The 21,823-nt window shown below is 31.5% G+C and overlaps 1 protein-coding gene across 1 annotated transcript in view; it reads left to right on the top strand.

Moving 5' to 3' along the window:
• The window catches only part of PCDH10 (protocadherin 10), a 60,250-nt gene that overhangs the window by 8,485 nt on the left and 29,942 nt on the right, over nt 1-21,823 (top strand). Inside the window, 1 exon segment of the mRNA XM_082727894.1 lies at nt 4,208-4,513. Within this exon segment, the coding sequence (XP_082584020.1) occupies nt 4,208-4,513 (306 nt within the window).

The following is a 21,823-nucleotide window of genomic DNA, read 5'->3' as shown; positions in this document are numbered from 1 at the left end:
ACTCGTTCTTGTAAATTCTTCTTTCAGCGGCAGTTAGCTTCTAAGTGTGTTTATTTTTTAATTAATTCTTGAGCTTGATACATGATACAGGTCAATATTAGGCTATACATAAAAACAAATAAAATGATTTGAATCGTCAGTATCTTCAAACTAGTAGGTAAAGTATATCATGAAATGTGCTCAGCCATTGCACAACTATTACATTATCAACAAGACAATTTATGATTTATTGAAAGTACAAATATCTCTTTCCCAACTCCAGTAAGAATTTAGATGCTTGTTGATTAGTGTCTGGACTTACAAATAAAATGAATTTACATGATTGTTTTCAAAAGCTTATTCAGGTTTCTGGTGAAAACCTGAACTATAATTGATGTTACAGAAAGATTTATAATTGGAAAAATATATGACAAAATATTAGATAAAATAGAGAAAAATATAAACATTTTAAATGATAAGTAGGGAGAAATTTTAATGTACATGTTTTGACTTTTTCACGAGTGAATTATGCTGATAAATATCTGACTATGAGCTATATTTTCCTAAAAATTATAGCAACTTTTGTGGTTGTAATTAATATCTCTCCATTTTTTTGGTGCTAAGTGGTTAAAGGAGGACTGGAAATTTCTTCAAAAAATTAAGTATTGATTTTCTTTAAAATTAATTTATCATGTTATGAAAAATTAAACATTTTTATGAAACTTTGGTGCATGAGGAAGAAATGTACCCATAACTTCATATTATTACATTCATCAGAAAACAGCACAAATTGAATACAATTATAATATTTTTGAAATGACAATTCATTCTCAGTGGTACTATTACTGCCTCTGACTATAAGGAACAAGTTACTTGCTGGTTAAAAAATATGTATTTTAAAATTGGTCTAAATATATCTTTGCATTAACAGGCAGTCTATCACGTCAGCTGTCATGCCTTGTAGAACAGATTATTTCTGAGAAGTTGTAAAAATAAATAACTAGGAGAAGAAATTTCAAATTATATATATATATAATTTGAAATTTTATATATATATATATACATATTTCTTAGAAAATACCAAAACTTCAAAACTGAGGTTTGGTTGGCCTGTATTTTTCTGCTGTACAAATCTTATAGGTTCTATAGTAAGGGCATTTGAATAAGAAAAACTAAAATCAAGTTAAATTTATTTTCTCTTGGGACTTCAATTTGAGATATTAAAAAATTCCAAGAGCAATGTGAAAGGCATGCATTTTAATATGTCACCTGCCCTATAATACTAGGCATTCCTGTATATCATGTAATTTATCACCATAAAATTGAAATATAATTCTGTTTATTTGGTCATTAAAGAGTATGTTTAATGGGCCTGGGGATAAATGAAAAAAAAGGTAAATACTGTTAGTCTTTTAGAGACTCCCTGAAGTGAGGAATGATTATAGGAACATTTATCTGTTCTCAAACTATATATCTAAAAGGCAAATGATTTGAAATTTATTGATGTACTGTTTTTTATTTTTCTTTTAATTTTGTTGGTATGTCTCATATTTTTTTTCCTCATGAGAAATCGGTACACTTGTTTTATAAGTAAAACTGGTGAAATATATTCATGCACAATTTGTGGCACCAAATTTCTCATTCTGGTCGTATAAAGCTGTGTGTTATTACTATGGGAATCACACTTTAAAAGTACTAATTCATAAATACACTAAGAACATTATTTACAAGTGTTTTCTTTCTTCTGTCAAGTAAGATTATTCTTCCAACAAAACTTTATCATATTTCACATTTTTCTTGTTATGAACACGATATATTTTCTGTACAGTTTCTTAACTCATGAGAATTTGATTACATCATCTAAGGGAATTTTAACTAGCCTTTAATAACTAAAGAAGCCAAAAACCAGAAAAATCATTAGCTTCAAGGAAAAAAAATGGGCAGAGCTGCGTACACACTATCTATAAAAACCAGTCCTACTGAAAGTAACTTCTAATATAATCAAACATTTTAATAATGTTGAGAGACTAGTTTATTACAATCTTTCTATAAGAGAGATGATCATATTTAAGAATATGAGAGTCTGGGTACAGGTGCTCAAAAAGACTTAGAAGATTCTTAATGGTTCTGTGTAATATATTTAAAATGATATTTATCAGTCCACGTGAGGAAAACTTGCATTAACACCAAATTTGCATTGTATACCCATCTTTATTAGGGTCTAATAATACAATTTGATCTTACTATTTGAATTAATTCCACCAACTTCAAATTTAGTGCCTTGAATTTAATTTACAAACAAATGATTGCTCATAATAATTGGACTTTTAACAGTAGTTCCATCTATCAAAAATTCTTCTTTTCTCTATCACACTGCAAATACAGAGCAGTTCTAGTACAGTATACAGTATTCAAAATACAAATCTCTCTGGTTCTATAGCTTCTGCCGATTTTGTATGTCAATTTGTATCAGGGACATTGTCCTTCCCTTACTCTTTTCCTTTATACATAACTCCTTGAAGAAATTGGATAAAAACTCTGAGCTACTCTGGTGTCTAGAAAAACATTGACTTGTTTTACATGCTTTTTTAGTCTAGGTCCTTATCCTGGTTTCAGCTCACGTTTTAAGTTCCTCAACAGTTCACTGATCAGTAATTTATTTCCCGGTTTATGCATGACAATTATCAATGGAACATTATAATCGAAGTCAGACTCGGCATTATACATAGTTTAATTTAAAATAAAAAAGTCATAAAGTGACTAAACTATTAATAAAGTGAGATTAATATAGGATAAGAAGCTTTGTTTTATTTCTTTAAACATAATTTACATAATCCACTGTTCTGAACTCCAAAATACTTGTGGATAATCTAGAAGATTAATACTCTGAAATTTTTTTTTCTATATTTTATTCATACAGATGTTACCATACACACACAAACAAGTAAAGCAGTTTGTGACACAATACCATCAGGAATTTATAAACTAAAACTGACTCAAGAGTTCAAATCGCTCATGGTATTTATAAGAAGAAACAATCAGATGGGTTCATTAAACAAATATTAATCTGTCAGTTAAAAAAAGAAATCTATACTCATTTGAGAGTTTCTTTTATACAGAATAATCACACTCAAATTACTTTAAATTGATCCTGTTTAAAAACAAGCACAGTAAATGTGTTGGTATGTTTAGAAAAATATTAAAATGTGATTTGTGTTTCTGTACTTGTTTTTCTGCGTGGGGTATTTAACAAAATAAATATCAAAAAGTATTCTATAATGCTCAAAAATTGTTATGCTTTGCTTAAGAAACTGAACTTTCTTGAGTCATAATCAGATAATGTTGAATAATCTTGTTAATCTGTGGGAGACAGTGAAATTTGAAGATTTCATTTGAAATCTGAATATTCTCGGATTAGTAGGGAAACAGTTCTTTTGTTGACTAGGACAAGTGTTTTTCCAATATGGGACAAGTAATAAAGCATTTGTCAATAGTATCTGCACCTGACTCAAAATACACTTGATTACCCTGGTTTCACTAATTACAGTCATTTGTTCTGGGTTTGTCTGCTGTGGTAAGTGATAAGTGGTTTGTAGTAATATGGGCTACCAGAATGTCATTAAAATATACCTTTTAGGGTCATTTTCTGAGAACCTTAGGAAGCATGCTTTTGGCCCCTTATGTAGTGTTTCATTCTTGTTATTTATGAGTTTATCAATATGAGTGCTGTATTTCTGTTGAATTTCACTTTTTTATTTCATATCCAGATTTCATAATCTATATATCATCATTTGTGCTTCACATAGTTCGATGCTTTTGTCTCTAAAGAAGAAAAAATGTTGGATGTCTTATCATCATTAGAGATTATGGATTATAAAAGAATTACCCTGTGCATTTTTCTCTCTTATGAATTTCACCAGAGATTAAAAAAAAAAAATTGTCCTTTTTCTACTCACCATTCCCTAGTTACTTAAATAATTTAGGGTCAGACTTTTCTCCCAATACTCAGAGAATTTTAGAAACATCTATCTCAGGGTCCTCTTTGCTAGAAGTCTAACTCTTTGGAAAACAGTACAAAGACATATTTGGTTCTTATGAGGTTAAGGCAAGAAAATTTGGGCAAACCACATTCACCCAGCACTCTTTATGTTACCTGTAAACTCTCACATTAATGAAACCTGAATCTGGAGTTTCTTTCTTTTTTTTTTTTTTTTCCCCCTGGTTACAGGTATGGATCTCTTCTCGAACTGCACTGAGGAATGCAAAGCGCTGGGCCACTCAGATCGGTGCTGGATGCCTTCTTTTGTCCCCGCTGATGGACGCCAGGCTGCTGATTATCGCAGCAATCTGCATGTTCCTGGTATGGACTCTGTTCCAGACACTGAGGTGTTTGAAACTCCAGAAGCCCAGCCTGGGACCGAGAGGTCTTTCTCCACCTTTGGCAAAGAGAAGGCCCTTCACAGCACTCTGGAGAGGAAGGAACTGGATGGACTGCTGTCTAATACACGAGCGCCTTACAAACCACCATATTTGAGTAAGTATTACATAAAAGGCTTTATCAAAGTATTCCCTTTGAGGGAATAAGTTCAACATGCCATTCTTCTTAGTAAAAATAGAGTTCAGGTTGTTTTCCAAAACAAGATAAAAGTGACTCTTGGATGTAGGCAGCACTTTACTATGGAAAAATGAATATACGTATCAGGAAGACAGGTTCCTGTGTTAGGACATGGTTGTTGACAACAATCAAACATAACTTTTGATGCTGAAAACATTTTCAAATGTGTTTCATATTTCCTTTGAATATTGAGCTCTTGTTTACTTGATTTCCATGTGTTTTGAAGGGCTTAATTAAGATGGAAGAACATCTTTTGACACTTGAGTCACTGAGAGATTTTATTTATTTATTTTTTTGATGCCAGCATTATCACATAATCATCCTTTTTCCATAGTGACATTAAACATTTTAGGCTACGTTAGGAAATCAGTGCAGCCATCATTTTGGTCATTCAATGTAATTTAGAAATATGTTGATATGGAGTAAGTCTCTGATCAGACTCAGAGGAACTATGTGAAGGAAACATAGAAATAAAGCAATAATCTTCATTTACTTAAAATAATATGTTCTTCTAACATGGAGACATTGAAACCTGTATTCAGCTCTTTCAATATTGGGACCATATTCTCTAAGTGGATTATTTTATACAACCATTGTGAAAATAAAAATGTTTAGAGATTTTGTAGTGTATTTCCTTTGAGGATCTTGGCAATGAAACAATCCTATATTCTCTGCTACATAGTTATCTTTTCCTTAGTTAATGGGTAAATGCCACTGACAATTCAATAGGTTGGTCAAACCACATAAACTAATGTTTGATAAAGGTGAAGCTCATAAAAACTCAGTCAAAAGATGACTTTTATCTTAAATAGCAGCTCCAACATACATGATGTTTTCTTTCTTTCCTCTTCTAGTGTAAAAAAATCATAGAATCATAAGCTAGGAACAAAAATGAGACAGATTGCTGATGTGTCATTTCTTTTATGATTTATGGATGGGAGGAAATTGAAAAAATACCGAAAGGAAAGAAAAAAGCTAGAAGAACATATATTTTAGCTATTGTGAATGTAAATATGAAAGGCATTTTATTGAATGCATTGGGGACAAGATTGCTACTCTAGACATTGATAAGTCCTATGAATAGCGGAATAGATCTGCCACAGCATATATACATTGTGATGGCAACAATGATTAAACTGTTTTATGAAGGATTGCCCCTAACTTTTCAAATTACTCAGAAATACCATTACCCCACACATGATATAGTAAGTATTTTAGCATTTCAGAACCAAATAATTGCTCCTAAACTATTAGGAGTAAATATAATTGTATAAATACAATATGTATGCTGTATATTGTATTGAGTATAAATAGTTGTTCCTAAACTATGCTCTCTATAAACTATTGATACTTGTTTTGCTTTATCTTTTGAAGTTAAAAAATACAAGGAGAGCACATATACTTAAGGAAAGTGTTGAAATGTCAAACATAGTAACTATGATGAAATTTGGATGCTTGAGTCCTAAAATTTAACTCACACATCTGCACACATTAGTGATTTCAAATAGCCTAAAATAGTTATGTGTGTTGCTAGAAATCAAAGAATGCATATGTTATTTAATTAAGAAAATTAAAATTTGTTTGCACATGATGCAGAAATTGTAAAATAAGTTGGGTTTTAAAAACTATTTTATTTTTTCTGTGTTATCCAACTCACACCACTTAAAATTTAGGGTTTGGGATGAAGTGTGACCTGGCTGAAAAATAAGCAGAAATAGAAGTATTTTGTTGTTTTTACTTGTACTATCCTTAGTTCTTCATAGAACTTCAGCTTTCAGGGTTTAATGCTGTCTTATCTTAAAAATTATATCATGGTTCTGATTTAATAGACATAGACAATTTTATGGTTAATTTGATGGTATAAACTACAAATAACATCCCTGACCATTTTGCCCTCCAAATTCACATGAGAATAGTTGTTAATATTTGTACTATTTATCATCAGGCATGGAAATATTCTCACCTTCTACATTGAAAAGAATGTCCCTTACATAATTAAACTAAGAACTTGGCACCTATAACTTGTTTTTAACCAGAATGCCTAAATAATTATTGGAGTAGTAGTTTTCTTTTGTTGGACATGCATTTATTTTTTTAGTGAATATAAAGTTTACTTAATCTGAAGAAAGTAGCTGAATATTTATTTTTGTAGAGCTCTAAAGATAAAGCCTAATGAAGCTACCACTGTCATTTATAAAATGATCAGGAAATGATAATGCTTAATAATACAAATGAAATCATTGTCTATATCCAGGAACTTCCCATTTCTATACTTCTGATTATCAAATTTAAAATTAAAAATCACAAGGAACCAACTTCTACACAAAAGCACGCGTATGCACATGCTAAAAAACAGTTTGTGTTTTTTAAAATGCCCAAATACAACTATGTTGCCTTTTTCTTTTTTTTATAATGTGTAGGGAAAGATCCACAAAGATGATGCATTTAATGAAATGGAAGTTATTTTTTAAATCAAGAATAGCAATTCAAACTCCTTAGTCACAAGCACTATGAGCATGCTTGCTCTTATTTTTGTTATAATGTCGTAGTTTGTTAATACTTTGATGAAAACCGAAGGGATACACTGAAAGATTAAAGAAATAAATACAAACGTGTAAAAAATGGTTGTATTCAAAACTCAGTGTTTTGATTTATCTTAAAGTGCTAGTGAATTTTAGCGTAGCTTTACCTTTTCAAAGTCATAAAAAATACTAAAATATCACCTTAACTTTTAATAAAAATTAATCACTGTTTTTGACACTTATTAAAATAAAACATGAAAAAAATATTACCTGGAGTTTAAAAATAATACCACATTTTATTGTGAAGAATTCAAGAATTTCTTTAGTATTATAGACATCTTATTTAAAATAACAGTATTTCAAATGACACAACGTTATACAGAAAAAAAATAAGGAGCATAAAAATGATTTAAGTTCAAGAATATAATACATAAAAGCTATATTATTAAGAAAATTTAGAAAAACCCAATAGTTAACACAACACCTAAATATGACTCTTGCAATCATTTTTACTTATGATTTTGACTTCACATTTTGAGCATCATTGCTTACAACTTTTGTTAGTGAATAAGCATATCTTTTGGTTCTAATCAGCATAAACAGTACAGTAGTAAAGGTGTAAGGGTTCATTGGAAACTTGCTGATTTCTTGTCAATAAACCTAATCAGTGCCTAAGAATTGACAACAATCAAAAGACAAATAAAATGAAATTTCACCTAAAATACATTTGTGAAAAATCCTTCTTTCATTTATTTAAAGGGTCATACAGTAATAAATTATACTGAATGAAATGAAAAACATACATTGACATAATAATTTTTTAAACCCTTAATCCATGAAATTTTCTAGACTCACAGGGCTGTAGGGAACTATTTATTGAAGTGTCATGGTTCATCCTCTGTTCACATTACACAGCATTTAGACTAGTCGGTGTGTGCCAAAAAATTACTGGTTTTCTCCTGACCTAATTTTATTTTTGCCTACTTTTTGAGTCCTTTTGAAACTTCAATTCGACTCAATCTTAACATAACATAAGAAAAGATGTCGGAACTTTGAACCATCCCATTTGAAAAATTGCTGACATTTTACCTAGACTTTTTAAAATAAACATCATTTTGAGAAAGTTCTTTTGGGCATCTATGTTATTTCTATGGTGCACTTCAAGTTTTTAGTTGATTAAAATTGTAGAGCATGTTTTAAAATGACAATCCCTTCATTGTCTCAATCTGCCTTCTGTGCGTTTTTGTAATTTAACTCAATAGTTTGGTAAGAGCATACATAAGATTCAAAATAAAACAACTTTTCTTATTGATACACATTACCCTCATATTTACGAATCCTTGTATATGTTTTCTCTGGGATTTCTATATTCCTGTAACGTCATAAACATAGCATCAGTTTATCAAATAATGAAGTCCATAAATAAGCATTATTATACAGGGCCTTTTTAACGTCTGTCTCTAGGTCCATACATCACTAAATGAATGGACATCTTTTTCAAGATATTGTTTTCCTAGTACATATGTTAATTTTAGTACATATGTTCCCTTTTTCTCCAAGTTGTGTTACTTTTTAAAGTTTTTTTTTTTTTTTTTTTAAGATTTTATTTATTTGTCAGAGAGAGAGCGCGAGCGAAAGTGAGCACAGGCAGACAGAGTGGAAGGCAGAGTCAGAGGGAGAAGCAGGCTCCCTGCGGAGCAAGGAGCCCGATGTGGGACTCGATCCCAGGACGCTGGGATCATGACCTGAGCCGAAGGCAGCTGCTTAACCAACTGAGCCACCCAGGCATCCCACTTTTTAATAATATCTTATTTCTGAGACTTTCGCTTCTCTCACTCTTCTTTATAAGAATAGCTCTAGATTTGTGAACCTAACTTTCTCACTTTTTTAGTTTAAATCTTTGTGACAAATCCCTGGTCTTTGAATCACACCAGTCCTTCTGTTTTTCATTAAATTCCTTTGTTTAGTAATTAAGAATTGAACTCTCATAATTAAAGTAGTTTACTCACCTCAGTTTTGTGAGCAGGAAATAAATGATAACTCAGGGTCAGGAAAAAACCCAATCCCAGTTCATATTCTCTGTATATCTACTGTTAGATTTAATGTTCACTGAATTTTATATTTTACTTCTTTGAAAAATGATAATCTATTCATGATTTGTATTCTTACTGCAGTTAGCTGATGCAACAGCTGCCTGGAACCTTCCTGTAACTCCAGATAACTGAGATATTATCACATTATCTTATTTCTTCTGTAGTTGTTCAGTAATGGTCTACCTCAATTAATACGACTTCAAGTGAAAGCTATAAAAATCCTTCTGAGGTGGATGTTCATTTTGCATCTACACATCTGGCAATTTCTGTAAGCATTTTGTTCACTTTCAGACATCAGTGCTTCTCAGTGACTTATCACCTGTCATTTAAAACCTGTGCCTTTGGGTGCATTGGAACTGGTTGGTATCCAATACTCTCTTGGCGTATTTAGACTCATTATCCAGCTATGCATGTTATAAATGCCTAAAAATTATGTGATAAAAAAATGAATGAATGGCTGAATGAGTATTTTGAAGTACCCAAATAATCTTTAATGCTGTCATTATACTATCATTCACACACACGTCTGTACACAGTTTTGTTTTGTTTTTTTCATCTCTAAGCAAACTTTATTTTCTTCCAATTTTTAAAATATGTTTTAAATTAGTTATCCTTCTCTCGTGGCTACTACAATACTACAAGTTTTTATAACGGGAAAGAGATTGTGAACTCATTCAAAATATTGATATGCACATATCCAAGGTGCTTTGTAAAATATGATGGAGTTTTTCAATACTCTGAGATTTTAAACACCTTTTGATTCATTCTAAAAACTTATATTATAAAAAGGTGTTAAATTTGTTTCATACTTGTTAACTCTCTTAGAATTTAAATACTCCCTTTCGTACCAGATCTTTGAGATAATCTTTCCTTGACATATTTTACTTACTAGCAGCTTTCATAGTTTAGGTCTTATCTTTCACTTCTTTGTAAAGCTAATAGATACAAATTTTCATCTAGTGTAGTTACTTATTTTTCTTATATAATTCCCATGTAGGAATTATTTATTTGCATGTTATTAATTATATTTTTGAACTGACAGATACTTGGCTAAATAAAAAATGTATTTAAGGTTTTTAGAGAAGACTTAATTGAAAGAAGTAATTAATATCTTTACTCAATATTTTATAATCCTTAGTATATGAGTCTCCATCTACTATTTAAAGAAGTTTATTTCATGTATACTTTGCATTTTATTGAGCTAACATTTAGCATGTTAATATTATTTATATACCTCATTTTATATTACAGATCATTTCCATCTTCTTTCTTATTTTGTAATTGGAAGTAAATCCATATAAGCACTTGCCCATCATGTGAGCCTAACAAAAGAAGATTATCAATTAAAATATAAATAGAATTATTCAATGAAAAGGATTATCTACTTGGGATTTTTTCCCCTGGCTCATCATACTGAAGATGTGTGGGTCAAAATTCAAATGCATTAAGTAAAGTAAAGAATCTGGAATATATAAATTCAATTGCTTATAAGCATTATTAAACATTATTTAATACTCAATGTGCCAGACAATTTTTGGGTGAGTCTGCTTCTTCTTAAGTCCTTTTAATAGGAATTAGATAGCATCATTTAGACAATATAGCTTGAAAATTTGGACTGTGAGGTTCATTGTTCAGGATTAAATAATACTATCAAATTAGGACTAAACTCAGCATAATGGGAGTCAATTTAATGTTTCCCAAAGTATAATAAAAATCTTGGAAGTTTTCTATCGAGATCCAATAAGACTCCCTAATTACTTCATTAGTGGTCCCTAATCACCTACATCAGTTTAGGTGAGGACAGTATGGAGGATTTGAAAACACTGAATCCCAAATGTAATTACACACCAAAGGACATGGATAAGGACAAATTATAAACTAGAAATTTTCACAGATAAAAGTCAGGGTTTTATTTCTGAATCTTTCATCAGTACATTTATGACATTATACTTGTACATTATACCTAGGCACATACCATTTTCTTTTTCGTAGGAATATCTTTCTTTTAGCTATGAGATTGAAAAGATTATATGCGAATTTAATTTCAACAACATTTCCATTATCTGTACAGTAGAGTGTTATTACAAAACTTCCATAATCTGTAGAGTGTTATTAAATTATCAGTGACAAAAAAATTATCAATGATAGCTTTTAAATCATTGAATTGGACAGGTGATTGTAAACATATTTTCTGTGTTCCATTTCATGATTCTGTTGTGTGGATACATTTGTGCATATAGATATCTCATATAGAAACATTATATTTTTAATATGATTTAATTTTTAATTTTATCTCCCTATTATTTTAGCATGATTAAGTAATGGTTCCTTCATTATCAGAAGCTGCTAAACATCAGAATAGTGGTTTTTGAGAAACAGATAAGTGATGTAATAAATTTTGGTCTGTTTCTTTATTTTTAAGATACTGATTGTACTTTTTGAGGACCAGTGTATTATAGTAAAATTAATCATGACAGTGTGGAGGAAATAGAGGCCTATATCCTGAGGAAAACATTATTGTTACTGTTTGTAAATATGTTATAATAAGTAGGACTTTTTTCCTCTTTTCATGCTGCTATTAGACACAATCCTACCCTAGATTTCAGTATTACCTGTGTTGGATATTCAATGGTGTATCTTACACGTACTAGACAAGTGAGTTAGTTTGTCATCTAGTGGTGTAAGATTCATTTTATGCCAATGACTGTATTTCAGCTGCAAGTTAGATAAAGACTGCATTATTCATAAAAAGTGTTATTTGTAAATATTCTTTGTTATAATTTTCAAATAAGTGTCTTAAAAAGGAAAAAAGACCCAAGCCGGGGAGAAATACATAAATAAAATCAGTATCAAATATATATTTCTTGAGTTTAATTTTGAATCATGCTAGATAAAGAATAGCCATAATGAAGGGAGTCTTTGTGAGCTCACTCAACATAACATTGGTTTTTGTCTCAAAGTGCGACACCTGGTAGAAAGTTCTGAGTCAACAATGACAACAGTATATAAAGTGTACATAATAAGTTTCTGGGATACACTTGATCGTGTATATAAGATAAAACATTTCCCATGTAGGTTTAATCAAAATAGTGTTAGGAATTGGTCCATAGATATGAAGGTGAATGTTAAATAGTTTAACTGTTGCTGTCGTTTCATTCTTACAAAACATAGAAAATCTGGAGGCTGACCTATAAAATTAATATGAAATTATTGTGTTCTTTCTTCCCTACTGTTAATAAACCTAATGCCAAAACTAGTCCTTTTGCTAGTCACTGGTGGTGTGGGTTTAAGATTTATTTGCCAGAGAAGTACTCATCAGATGATTATATTGAAGGTCATGAAATCAAGATATGTTTTGGTAGCTGTATCTTGATTCTTGAATTACCTCAATCTTTTTGATAAGAACAAAGGTAATAGAAAACAATACTATGTAGAACCCACAGTTCTACTAAATTATACTTTTAAACATAAAAATGATGGATAATTTCATGCATATACAAAAATTGAGTAGTACTAAACTCTCCATATTCTCCAGCCTGAACAATGATCGGTTCTTGGCCATACTTGTTTCATCCAAATACTAAAACACTATCTTTTCACTCAGATTTTTCAAGCAAATCCAGAGATCCTACAGCTTACTCCATTAATATTTCAGCATATGTTTATTAAAGATTAAGTTTATTTTTAACATAACCATAAGAACAGTATTTCTTTAAGGAAAGTTCTTACTATCATTGGTTGCCTCATTATTATTCAAATTTCCATAGTTGTTTCATAAATATTATTTACTTTTACATTTATTATTTATAATTTTCTCATAAATATTATTAATATTACCTACATTTTATTAACTTGATTCATAATTAAAATAAGCTCCATACATAGCAACCCATTTTTAGTTTTTTATTTTTAAATTTTTATTAAAGTATAAAATACACATAGAAAGGTGTAGAAATCACAAATGTATAACACAAGTTTTCACAAAATAAGCTCACTTGTATAATCAGTGATCCCAACATTAACTTGGTACCATGTCCAGTAGCCAAAAAGTCCTAGTACTTCAAAAAGTACCTCAAAAAACCCTGTATTCTGTCCTCTTCTACTACCACCCCAGGAAGTGTCACTATCCTGACCTCAAACTAAAAATGAAGTTTTCTGGGTTTTTGAATTTATATAATTGAATAAATGAAATAGAATATTTTTGTTTCACTAAAATATAATAGCCAGATATTCTCTCTGATAATATAGGGAAAGCAATCAGCAGAGCCTAAAATACACCAATATGTAAACTAAAAAGACAAGTTAGTTAGCATGTACTCCCCTTGAACATGATTGCTCTTAACTATTTTTGGAATTCTTACCATGTCTAGTCTTTCACAAATGCTTGGTACCTGTCTTTATATCTTTCTTATTTGTGGAAACATTATCTGTTAACTTAGTGGTATTTTATAAAAGCAAATATTTAAATATGTTCATTTGAATACCAGATTATATGTCTGTATTTCACATTTCTTTGAGTCTAGGTTAGAGGATTGTGGCAAATTGGCACTCAGGATGCTAAAAGGAGACTTACTAAAATAAAGAGATTAACCTTTTGGAAAATGGCATATCTAAAGAGAGTTTAAAAGGATTGAGGGACTGTGAATTGAGAAGAAAAGGGGAGAGGTGACTTAACAAATGTTAAGTGTTTAAACAAATACTACATAGATAAGGATCAGTTAATCTGTCTTTATTGAGAGCAGAAAGGAAAAAAAATGGATCTATATTGCATCCTGAGAGATGTGAATTACACATTATGGGAAATATCCTGACCCTGACATTGGTATTTGCTCCTGAGAGATGTCGAAACGCTTTACCTAGAGAGCTTTACAAACTACAAACGTAGGCATATGTCAGCTGTGATTTGGTAGAATGGCACTTTCTAGCCCTGATATGTATTTCCTGCGGAATACGCCTTTCCCAGCACTGGGGCTGGTGAAGGAGTGAAGAGGATGAGGCTCGGTTTTACTGGAGGACAAAGGAAAGGCAAGTGAGAAAGCCTAGGTTTTTATACATTCCCTTCCCTTTCTGTTTCCGTGTAGATAGCTTGTATTCCTGAAGGATTTTGAAAGGGAAAAAATTGGATTCGTAAAGCCTTTTTTGTCCCCCTCACATTGAATTGCAATGGATGGTTAAATATCCAGGACCAGAAATTAAGAAATCATAGTTTTAGAAGGAAATTTGCGGACATGTGTATAGGGCAAACGTCGAGTATAAAATGTCTATTACATTTATAAATATATAGAAAGATATGCAATATATAACATAGATCATGTCTTTTGAAAGTATGTGTTACAACTTAAAAATGTATATAATAATAATAAATAAAAGGAAGACAGATGACTAGATTTTAAATATCTGACTTTGTCAAATACTGAATCTTCATTGAGCTGCTTTATTTCTCTTATAATCAGAATTCTCCACTTGTGGAGAATCATTTTATCTTCTGCTGAATTTTAAGGAAAATCCTTGGTATCAGTTACTGTGAAATGGCACACGATTAAATAAAAAAATGAAACAGACATTAATAATGATTCAACGTCAAGTTGCCTCTTTTTTTTTTTTTAAAGATTGTATTTATTTGAGAGAGAAAGAGATAATGAGAGAGAGCAGGGAGGATAAGGAGAAGCAGGCTCCCTGGAGCAGGAAGCTTGATTCCAGGACCCTGAGATCATGACCTGAGCTGAAGGCAGATGCTTAAACCAACTGAGCTACGCAGGTGCCCCAAGTTGGCTACTTCCTTAAACCTAGTAGTAACATGTGCTTTCTTAATTATTTTGAAAGATATTGCAACACACTGTATATGATTATTATATTTTGGTTACTTTGGAGAGTAAATTAAAATGTAGCATTGGCCTGAAAACAGAAATCATGAATGAATTACATACTTAAGAAAAATAAAATGAAAAGAAAAATATCAAATGGGAAATTGTATTAGCTAAACATTAAGTCTAAATCTAATAACAGTAGTAGCTACTATTGAAGGTCCATTTTACAGGCAAGAAAAGATGAAATAAGACACGATAAAGGCACTGATTTCATAAATACACAACCAGTGTTATAAGGTGATAGTTATTTTTATCTATCAAGGGTAATGAAGTAATTTTTGAATTATATATAGGAATAATTTGTGATTATATAAATATACTTAATTATATAGAACCAAAGGGGCTGTCTGGTATTAGAGAATGTAAAAATGCCTTTTATTGATAGACTGGAATGAATTCTATCTCCTTTGAACTTTACTAAGCTAAGTATTTGGGAAATCAGTATTTTTTAATTATATATGGGATGGTGTGAAGATAATTATTTCTCAAATTATAAGAACAAAATATTGACTCATTGAAATACTGAGAAAGGTAATTTTTTTTAATGCAGGCTTACTTAGAATTATTTTTAGGAAGTACTTGATATTAAATGATTTAATTTTCATCTCTCTCATTTAATATCGAGCTTGGAATCTAGGGACATAATTCTTGGGAACTTAAATTACTTGCTTTGTAGGAATTCTTCATAGAAATTATATTTTCATAATGCTTATAGGGAAGTTGTGCTAATATATCTAAAATGGGGAAATATAATCTTCCCCTTAAATAAAATCATTTAAGATAGTTTATAAAAAATATATTATATTGCTTTGAGGTTAATTTATTCTATTCTAATTTATTCTAATTTAATTTAATTCTATGCCCTTTATTAATCTTTCAGAGTTTTTCATATTTCAATTACTTCCTAATTTCAGAAGGATGTTGATAGGTCCTATTATTTGTAATACTATTATATATTGTAAAGTAGTGCCATGGCAGTGTAGAAGTATAAGGAAAGTGTTTAGCTAGCTGTTTAGGCATGTCTTCCCAAGCTACTGACAAAAACAGGGTGACCCACATTCAAGAAAACTTATTGTTGAGATCCTGTTATATTCCAAGCATAGTGGTTTTCAGTTTTGTTCGCCCTAGAACTATATTACATAAATGTTTTCTAGGCCAACTATATAGGAAAATGATTATGGCTCATGAACTCATAACCATCACATGCGAAAATAAGATTAATATCTTAACTTAAATACATATGTAATAACGGAATCAATTGAAATACTTGAGAGATATCCAGGAGGAAAACGGAAATATTATGAGAAGTTTGGTTGAAATAGTAAAGGGCATAAGGTCAGGTTCATTGTTAGTGATCATATATAGCCTTATGCATCATCATTAAGTAGAAGGATACAGTATCTTCTGCATAGATCGACATACTCAGATCAGGTCATCTCAGTGTCACCTGCTCTGCGCCAATCTAGAAGTACGCAAATATATATTTAATTATTGATATCTCCCCACCCTATACCTCATGCTAACTACCAGCCCTCTTTAGAGGTAATTTTGGGGAAAAAAGAAAAAAAAAGAACCATATTATGACACTAGTAAAAAGTTCTCAACTCCCTCTTTAAGATGTGCATGAAGCACAACCTTACTTACCTCGTTGGATTGTGGTCTTGGCAAATACTTGAAAAATATTCTAGTTTTGTTTTCAGGGTAAGTTTTCCCAAGCGTCACCAATTTTATCCATTTTGACTTTATGCTAACTCAAAATTATTTTCAGCAAATACCACTTTCTGATTTTGTTCTTATGGTATATGTGTACTTCCTTTGGACTTGTAGCCCATGATATAATTACAAGAGTAGGTCTTTATATCTGTCCTCCTATCAGAGATGTGATGTGGTATAGTTAAGAGCTCCGTTGTAGGGCTGATCTGCCAGGGTTCCAATACTGATCCAGCCAGTTATTAGCTGGGTGACTTCTATAATTTCTTTAACCTTCCTGTAACTCATTTACCTCATCTGTGACATAGATCCTCAAAAGCTCATTGTAGAGATTAAATTATTTAACATATCTGAAGCAGTGAGTGCTTGGGCCCAGAGGAAGCACTCATTAAGTGTTCAAGGCAACCATATATTCAGTTAAAATGGGAACAATGACATCAGCCTGAGTATGGAGAAAATTAAAATTCTGGCTCAAATAGAACTAATTATGCTTTCTTTTACTCCCAGAGAAAAATCAGACTCCAAATGTTCTTTTCACAATATATCACTATTTTACATCTGCAGTATATATTCTTTCATATAATACATATTTTTTAAAAGTACAGTATCCCTATTTTTCTTTTATATCTATGAAATCAATGAAACCGATTGAATAGAACCAAAGGTGTAATGACCACCATTTTATGGTGATGTTAGTGACAAAGTGTGATTTTAAAATGTCATGTTCTCATTATTTTACTTACCTTGTGCATTTACAATGAGTAAAGATACTTGATCGTGTACGACAAACAGTAAAAATAATCTGACAAAGAATACACTTTTGAGATGATAGATTCTTATTTCAGTATAAGGAGCAGCATATTATATTTGAAAATAAAGAATTTATATTTCTTCAGGCCATAAACAAAAATTTTAAGTGATACGAATAAATGCCCATATCTAATTTGACACAATCTACATTTTGACAATCGTACTAACACATTAGAGTAAATTCTGGCCTTAGGCAGGGCATTGTTACTCCAAAGAGTTCTGATATCCTTGTGTCAGAGACGCAGATGCCCAAAGATCATCACAAAGTAAATGTGAAAATGGAGTCTTTCTATAGGATATATGATAGATATCTCTGTGTGTCATAAATCAGTATTTGAACATGCAGAAGCTCAGATATTATCTTGCCTCTTTTTCTTCACTAAAATCCCATTTGATAAACCTAATTCTCTGAGGCAGCATTGTATATTTAGGTTTTTGTAACTTTGTCTTTAAAAGTCACATAGAACTAGCAAGTGATGTCTGAGGCTCATTTGAGAAGTGCCTAAAAATCTACCCAAACTTTACTTTTTGTTTATGGTTTTTTTCACTGGGCTCTCTGTGTACATACAGTCCATGAATATGATTCTATGTATTTTCTGTCTCCTGCCTTCCAGGTTGGTTTTGCATGTATATCACTAATCTGCCTGAATAACAATAGCCCTAACAACTAAGTTTTAGTGCCTGATTACAATTCAACATTATATATTCCTTTTATGTGCATATTTCATATGTTTTCATATGAAAATAAAAACTTCTCATCGTTTTATAAAATGATGAAAATTCCTGCACTTAATAGTACTGTTGCCAAACTATGGGAAAAAAAATGAAATTTTAAAACAGATTTAATTGTTTTTTCATTTACATATCTATGAATGAAATCACAGTGTCAACTGCAATTAAGCATTTTCTCTCTTCTCAAAATGAACTGTTTTTCAATGATTCTACTTTAAGTTTCTCAGCTCATTAACAGATACAGATACAGATACAAGATATTTACTTTACTATAATAAATGCCTTTGGCTATCATTGGAAAAGATCTCTCAGAGTGTAACCAAGGAAGGATTTATAGAATTCTACTTTGCCGCCATTATTGGAGCACTATCTGAATGATTTTAACTGATAGAGAAAAAAATGTGTTCTTGGAGTACAGAATTGAACAAAAGTGCAGAAATAGAGAGCAAATGTATATGAAGAAGTAAATAATATAGGTTGCCAAATCTATAACATAAATCCAGGGGGAATAGTTAGAATTAGTTTGAAATAGTTTAGGGAATAGGGAATAGTTTGAAAGTTATGTTTTGGAGAAATTAAGACTCATTTTATGTAATAATACCAATAGTAATGGTAGCTAACAATTCTTAAGAATTTATCAGCCTAGCACTCGTGATTCTAAAAACTTTTCAGATATTAATACATATAAACCTGACAATAACCAAATGAAATAGGTATTCTGGCCCATTTAAAGATTATAAAATTAAGAAAAAGAAATGTTCAGTAGCTTGTCTATGGTCTGATGGCTAGAAAGAGAGAGCTAGACTTTATTTGAGACCCCCTGATTCTAGAAGGAGATTTTGTTTGTAACTCATTCACTATTTGAATCCCAGGCTTCAGAAAGTGAGCACTGTTCAGAGGGGATCAGAAAGGATGTGTTGTGTGGTGTTTTTGGTTTTGTTTTTTTGTCAGCAGAGTGTTATTGGCATTGTCAGGCTTTGTGGCAATAAGAGCCTGGTGGACGACGACAATGAAAGGATTACTATTAGAGAAATTTTGAAAAAAAAAAAAAAAAAGAAAGAAATATAAAGTATTAGAATTCTCAATGTAACAATAAAAGATAAAGAAAATAGTTATCCAGGACCATTCTGAAAACTTTAGACTGAATGATTGGGAAAAGTTTGCACCCCCACTATACTACTACTGAGGATCACGTACTGGAAGGCAATACATGTTTTTGTTTTTATTTTCTAAGATTTCATTTATTTATTTGAGAGAGAGAGAGAGAGAGAGAGAGTGTCATTTATTTATTTGAGAGAGAGAGAGTGGGAGTGCGGGTGAGGAGCAGAGAGGGAGGGGCAAGCAGACTCTGTGCTGAGTGCTCAGACTTAGAAAGGGCTGCATCTCACAACCCTAAGATCAGGAACTGAGCCAAAACCAGAAGTTGGGAGCTCAACCCACTGAGCCACCCAGGCACCCAGAAGGGACTCCATTTTGATTGGAAAACTAATAACCAGCTAGGAGCACCCCTGAAAGTACGTATCAGTAAGATGGAGAAGATGAAATATGTGTACTTTATTAAATTAATATTTAATATTTTTGGAAGTGAAAAGTAGATACAAGGAAAGATGATAACTGAAAATATTAGTAAGTTGAGGTTATTTTTGGATAGGAAAGATCTGATCAACGCATGTGACCTTTAATCACTTAAAATATGTTATTTTAAATGTCATAATTAAAATTGGCCCTGTGTTTTCACTATTTCTGTGAATTGCCAACCAGATGTTCCCAGGATGAGACTTAATTGTGTGTCTCTGTGAAAGAATAAACCAGAAGCTATATTTTACTTAAAAAAAAAAAAATCAATTTCACAGTTGAAAAGTAAATTTAATGTTTGTTTATGATCATTATCCTCCTTATATTTTTGTTTGTTAAGATGTTTGGGAAAAAAATGTTTCGTGCTTTTCTGTAGGTATTTAGCTTTTATTGCTACTGATACTACTCGAGGCTTGAGATTCCATACAGAATCACGTCTTTGAACAGCTCCTTTCACCACTATTTTCTTTCACAATTAACTTTGTATTGAGTGATCAGCTCCAAAACACCCAGGTAATCATTTGATTGCAAAATATTTTGTTAAATTTGGGAGATTTAGGGTGATGGAACGCAAACTATTTCCAGATTTGTAAAGTATAAACTCTCGGTCTTCACTGGGCTCTGTGAGAAGATGCAAGTGTACTTTCTTTTGCATTCCCCAATCCGAGTCCTTTCTGACTAGTTTGCCAAAATTAACGAAGACCCTTCTGTTTTTCCATCTGGCTTCTACCGCCAAGTGGAGTATTAATTTATATTTATAGACATTTGACTTCAATAGCCTCCTCTGAAAATTTTGGGAAGCTCCCTGTTGTGACCACAATAATGTTCTGTAGCTTTAAAGTTTATTTATGTTTAAACCCTGCCTACAGTCTTTGCTTCGTGTCATTCAATGATTGTCACCTTCTTGATACACCATTTTCCCCAGGTCCTTGTGCTTGGACACATTCTGTTCTCCCTCTGGAATTCTCTCTCTTCTCTAAAAGCACTCATTACATCCGTGTGGCCATCTCTTACTCATTTATCAAAATTCAACTCATTTTACCTTTAATAAGAAGCCTTTCCAGACAAAGACAGATACACCTTCTTCTTATAACTTCTAGATTTTTATACATGATTCTCTTTTTAAAATATCTTGTAAAACAATTGTTTTTACTATTGGATTGTTAAATCTTTTAAAGCAGAATCCATGTGTATTCATTTTAGAGTCTCAAGTCCCAGAATTTTGTCTGGAGCAAAGTAAACACCCATAAATGCTTATAGACTACACCAATGAATCAACAAATGAAACATCCTAAAGCTAAAGAAAGCAAGTGCTATTTTTTTTTTCTCTTTAGTTATCTAGATAGGCATCTTCCCAACTTACACAAATTAATATAATGATAATAATGTCTTAATGCCAAAACAAATAATCAAACAAACCCCCAAACCTAACCATTTTCATTCTTAACATAGACTTCCCTGATTTCACCATCTTTCAAACTTCCATAATTTCCATGTCCTTTTATTCTTTTTTTCTGATTGATCACTTTCTCTTTAAAAACTCCTTAAGCCTCAAAAAAAAAAAAAAAAAAAAAAAAAAACTCCTTAAGCCTCAGGGTGACTGGATGGGTCCCTTCGTTAAGCATCCAACTCTTGATTTCAGCTCAGGTCATGATATGAGAGTCCCTGCAGCAGAAAGTCTGCTTAAGATTTTCTGTCTGTCCCTCCTTTTGACCCTCCCCTACACGCAGGATCCTGCACAAGCACACCTGCTTTCTCAAATAAATAAATAAATCTTAAAAAAAAAAAAACCCAAAAACCCTAAGCCTCATGTTTCACCATCACCTACAGCTAATCTCACTAATATATTTTTTTCAATGGTCTGTTGTGTGTCATTTGCAAACATGTATGTAAAAATTTAAGTAAATATAAGGTAATTAG

The sequence above is a fragment of the Mustela nivalis genome (assembly GCF_964662115.1).
Source record: "Mustela nivalis genome assembly, chromosome: 4".
Taxonomy (NCBI): Eukaryota; Metazoa; Chordata; class Mammalia; order Carnivora; family Mustelidae; genus Mustela; species Mustela nivalis.
Note: the sequence above shows the minus strand (reverse complement) of the source record. Positions and strands in the feature narration are given on the sequence as shown.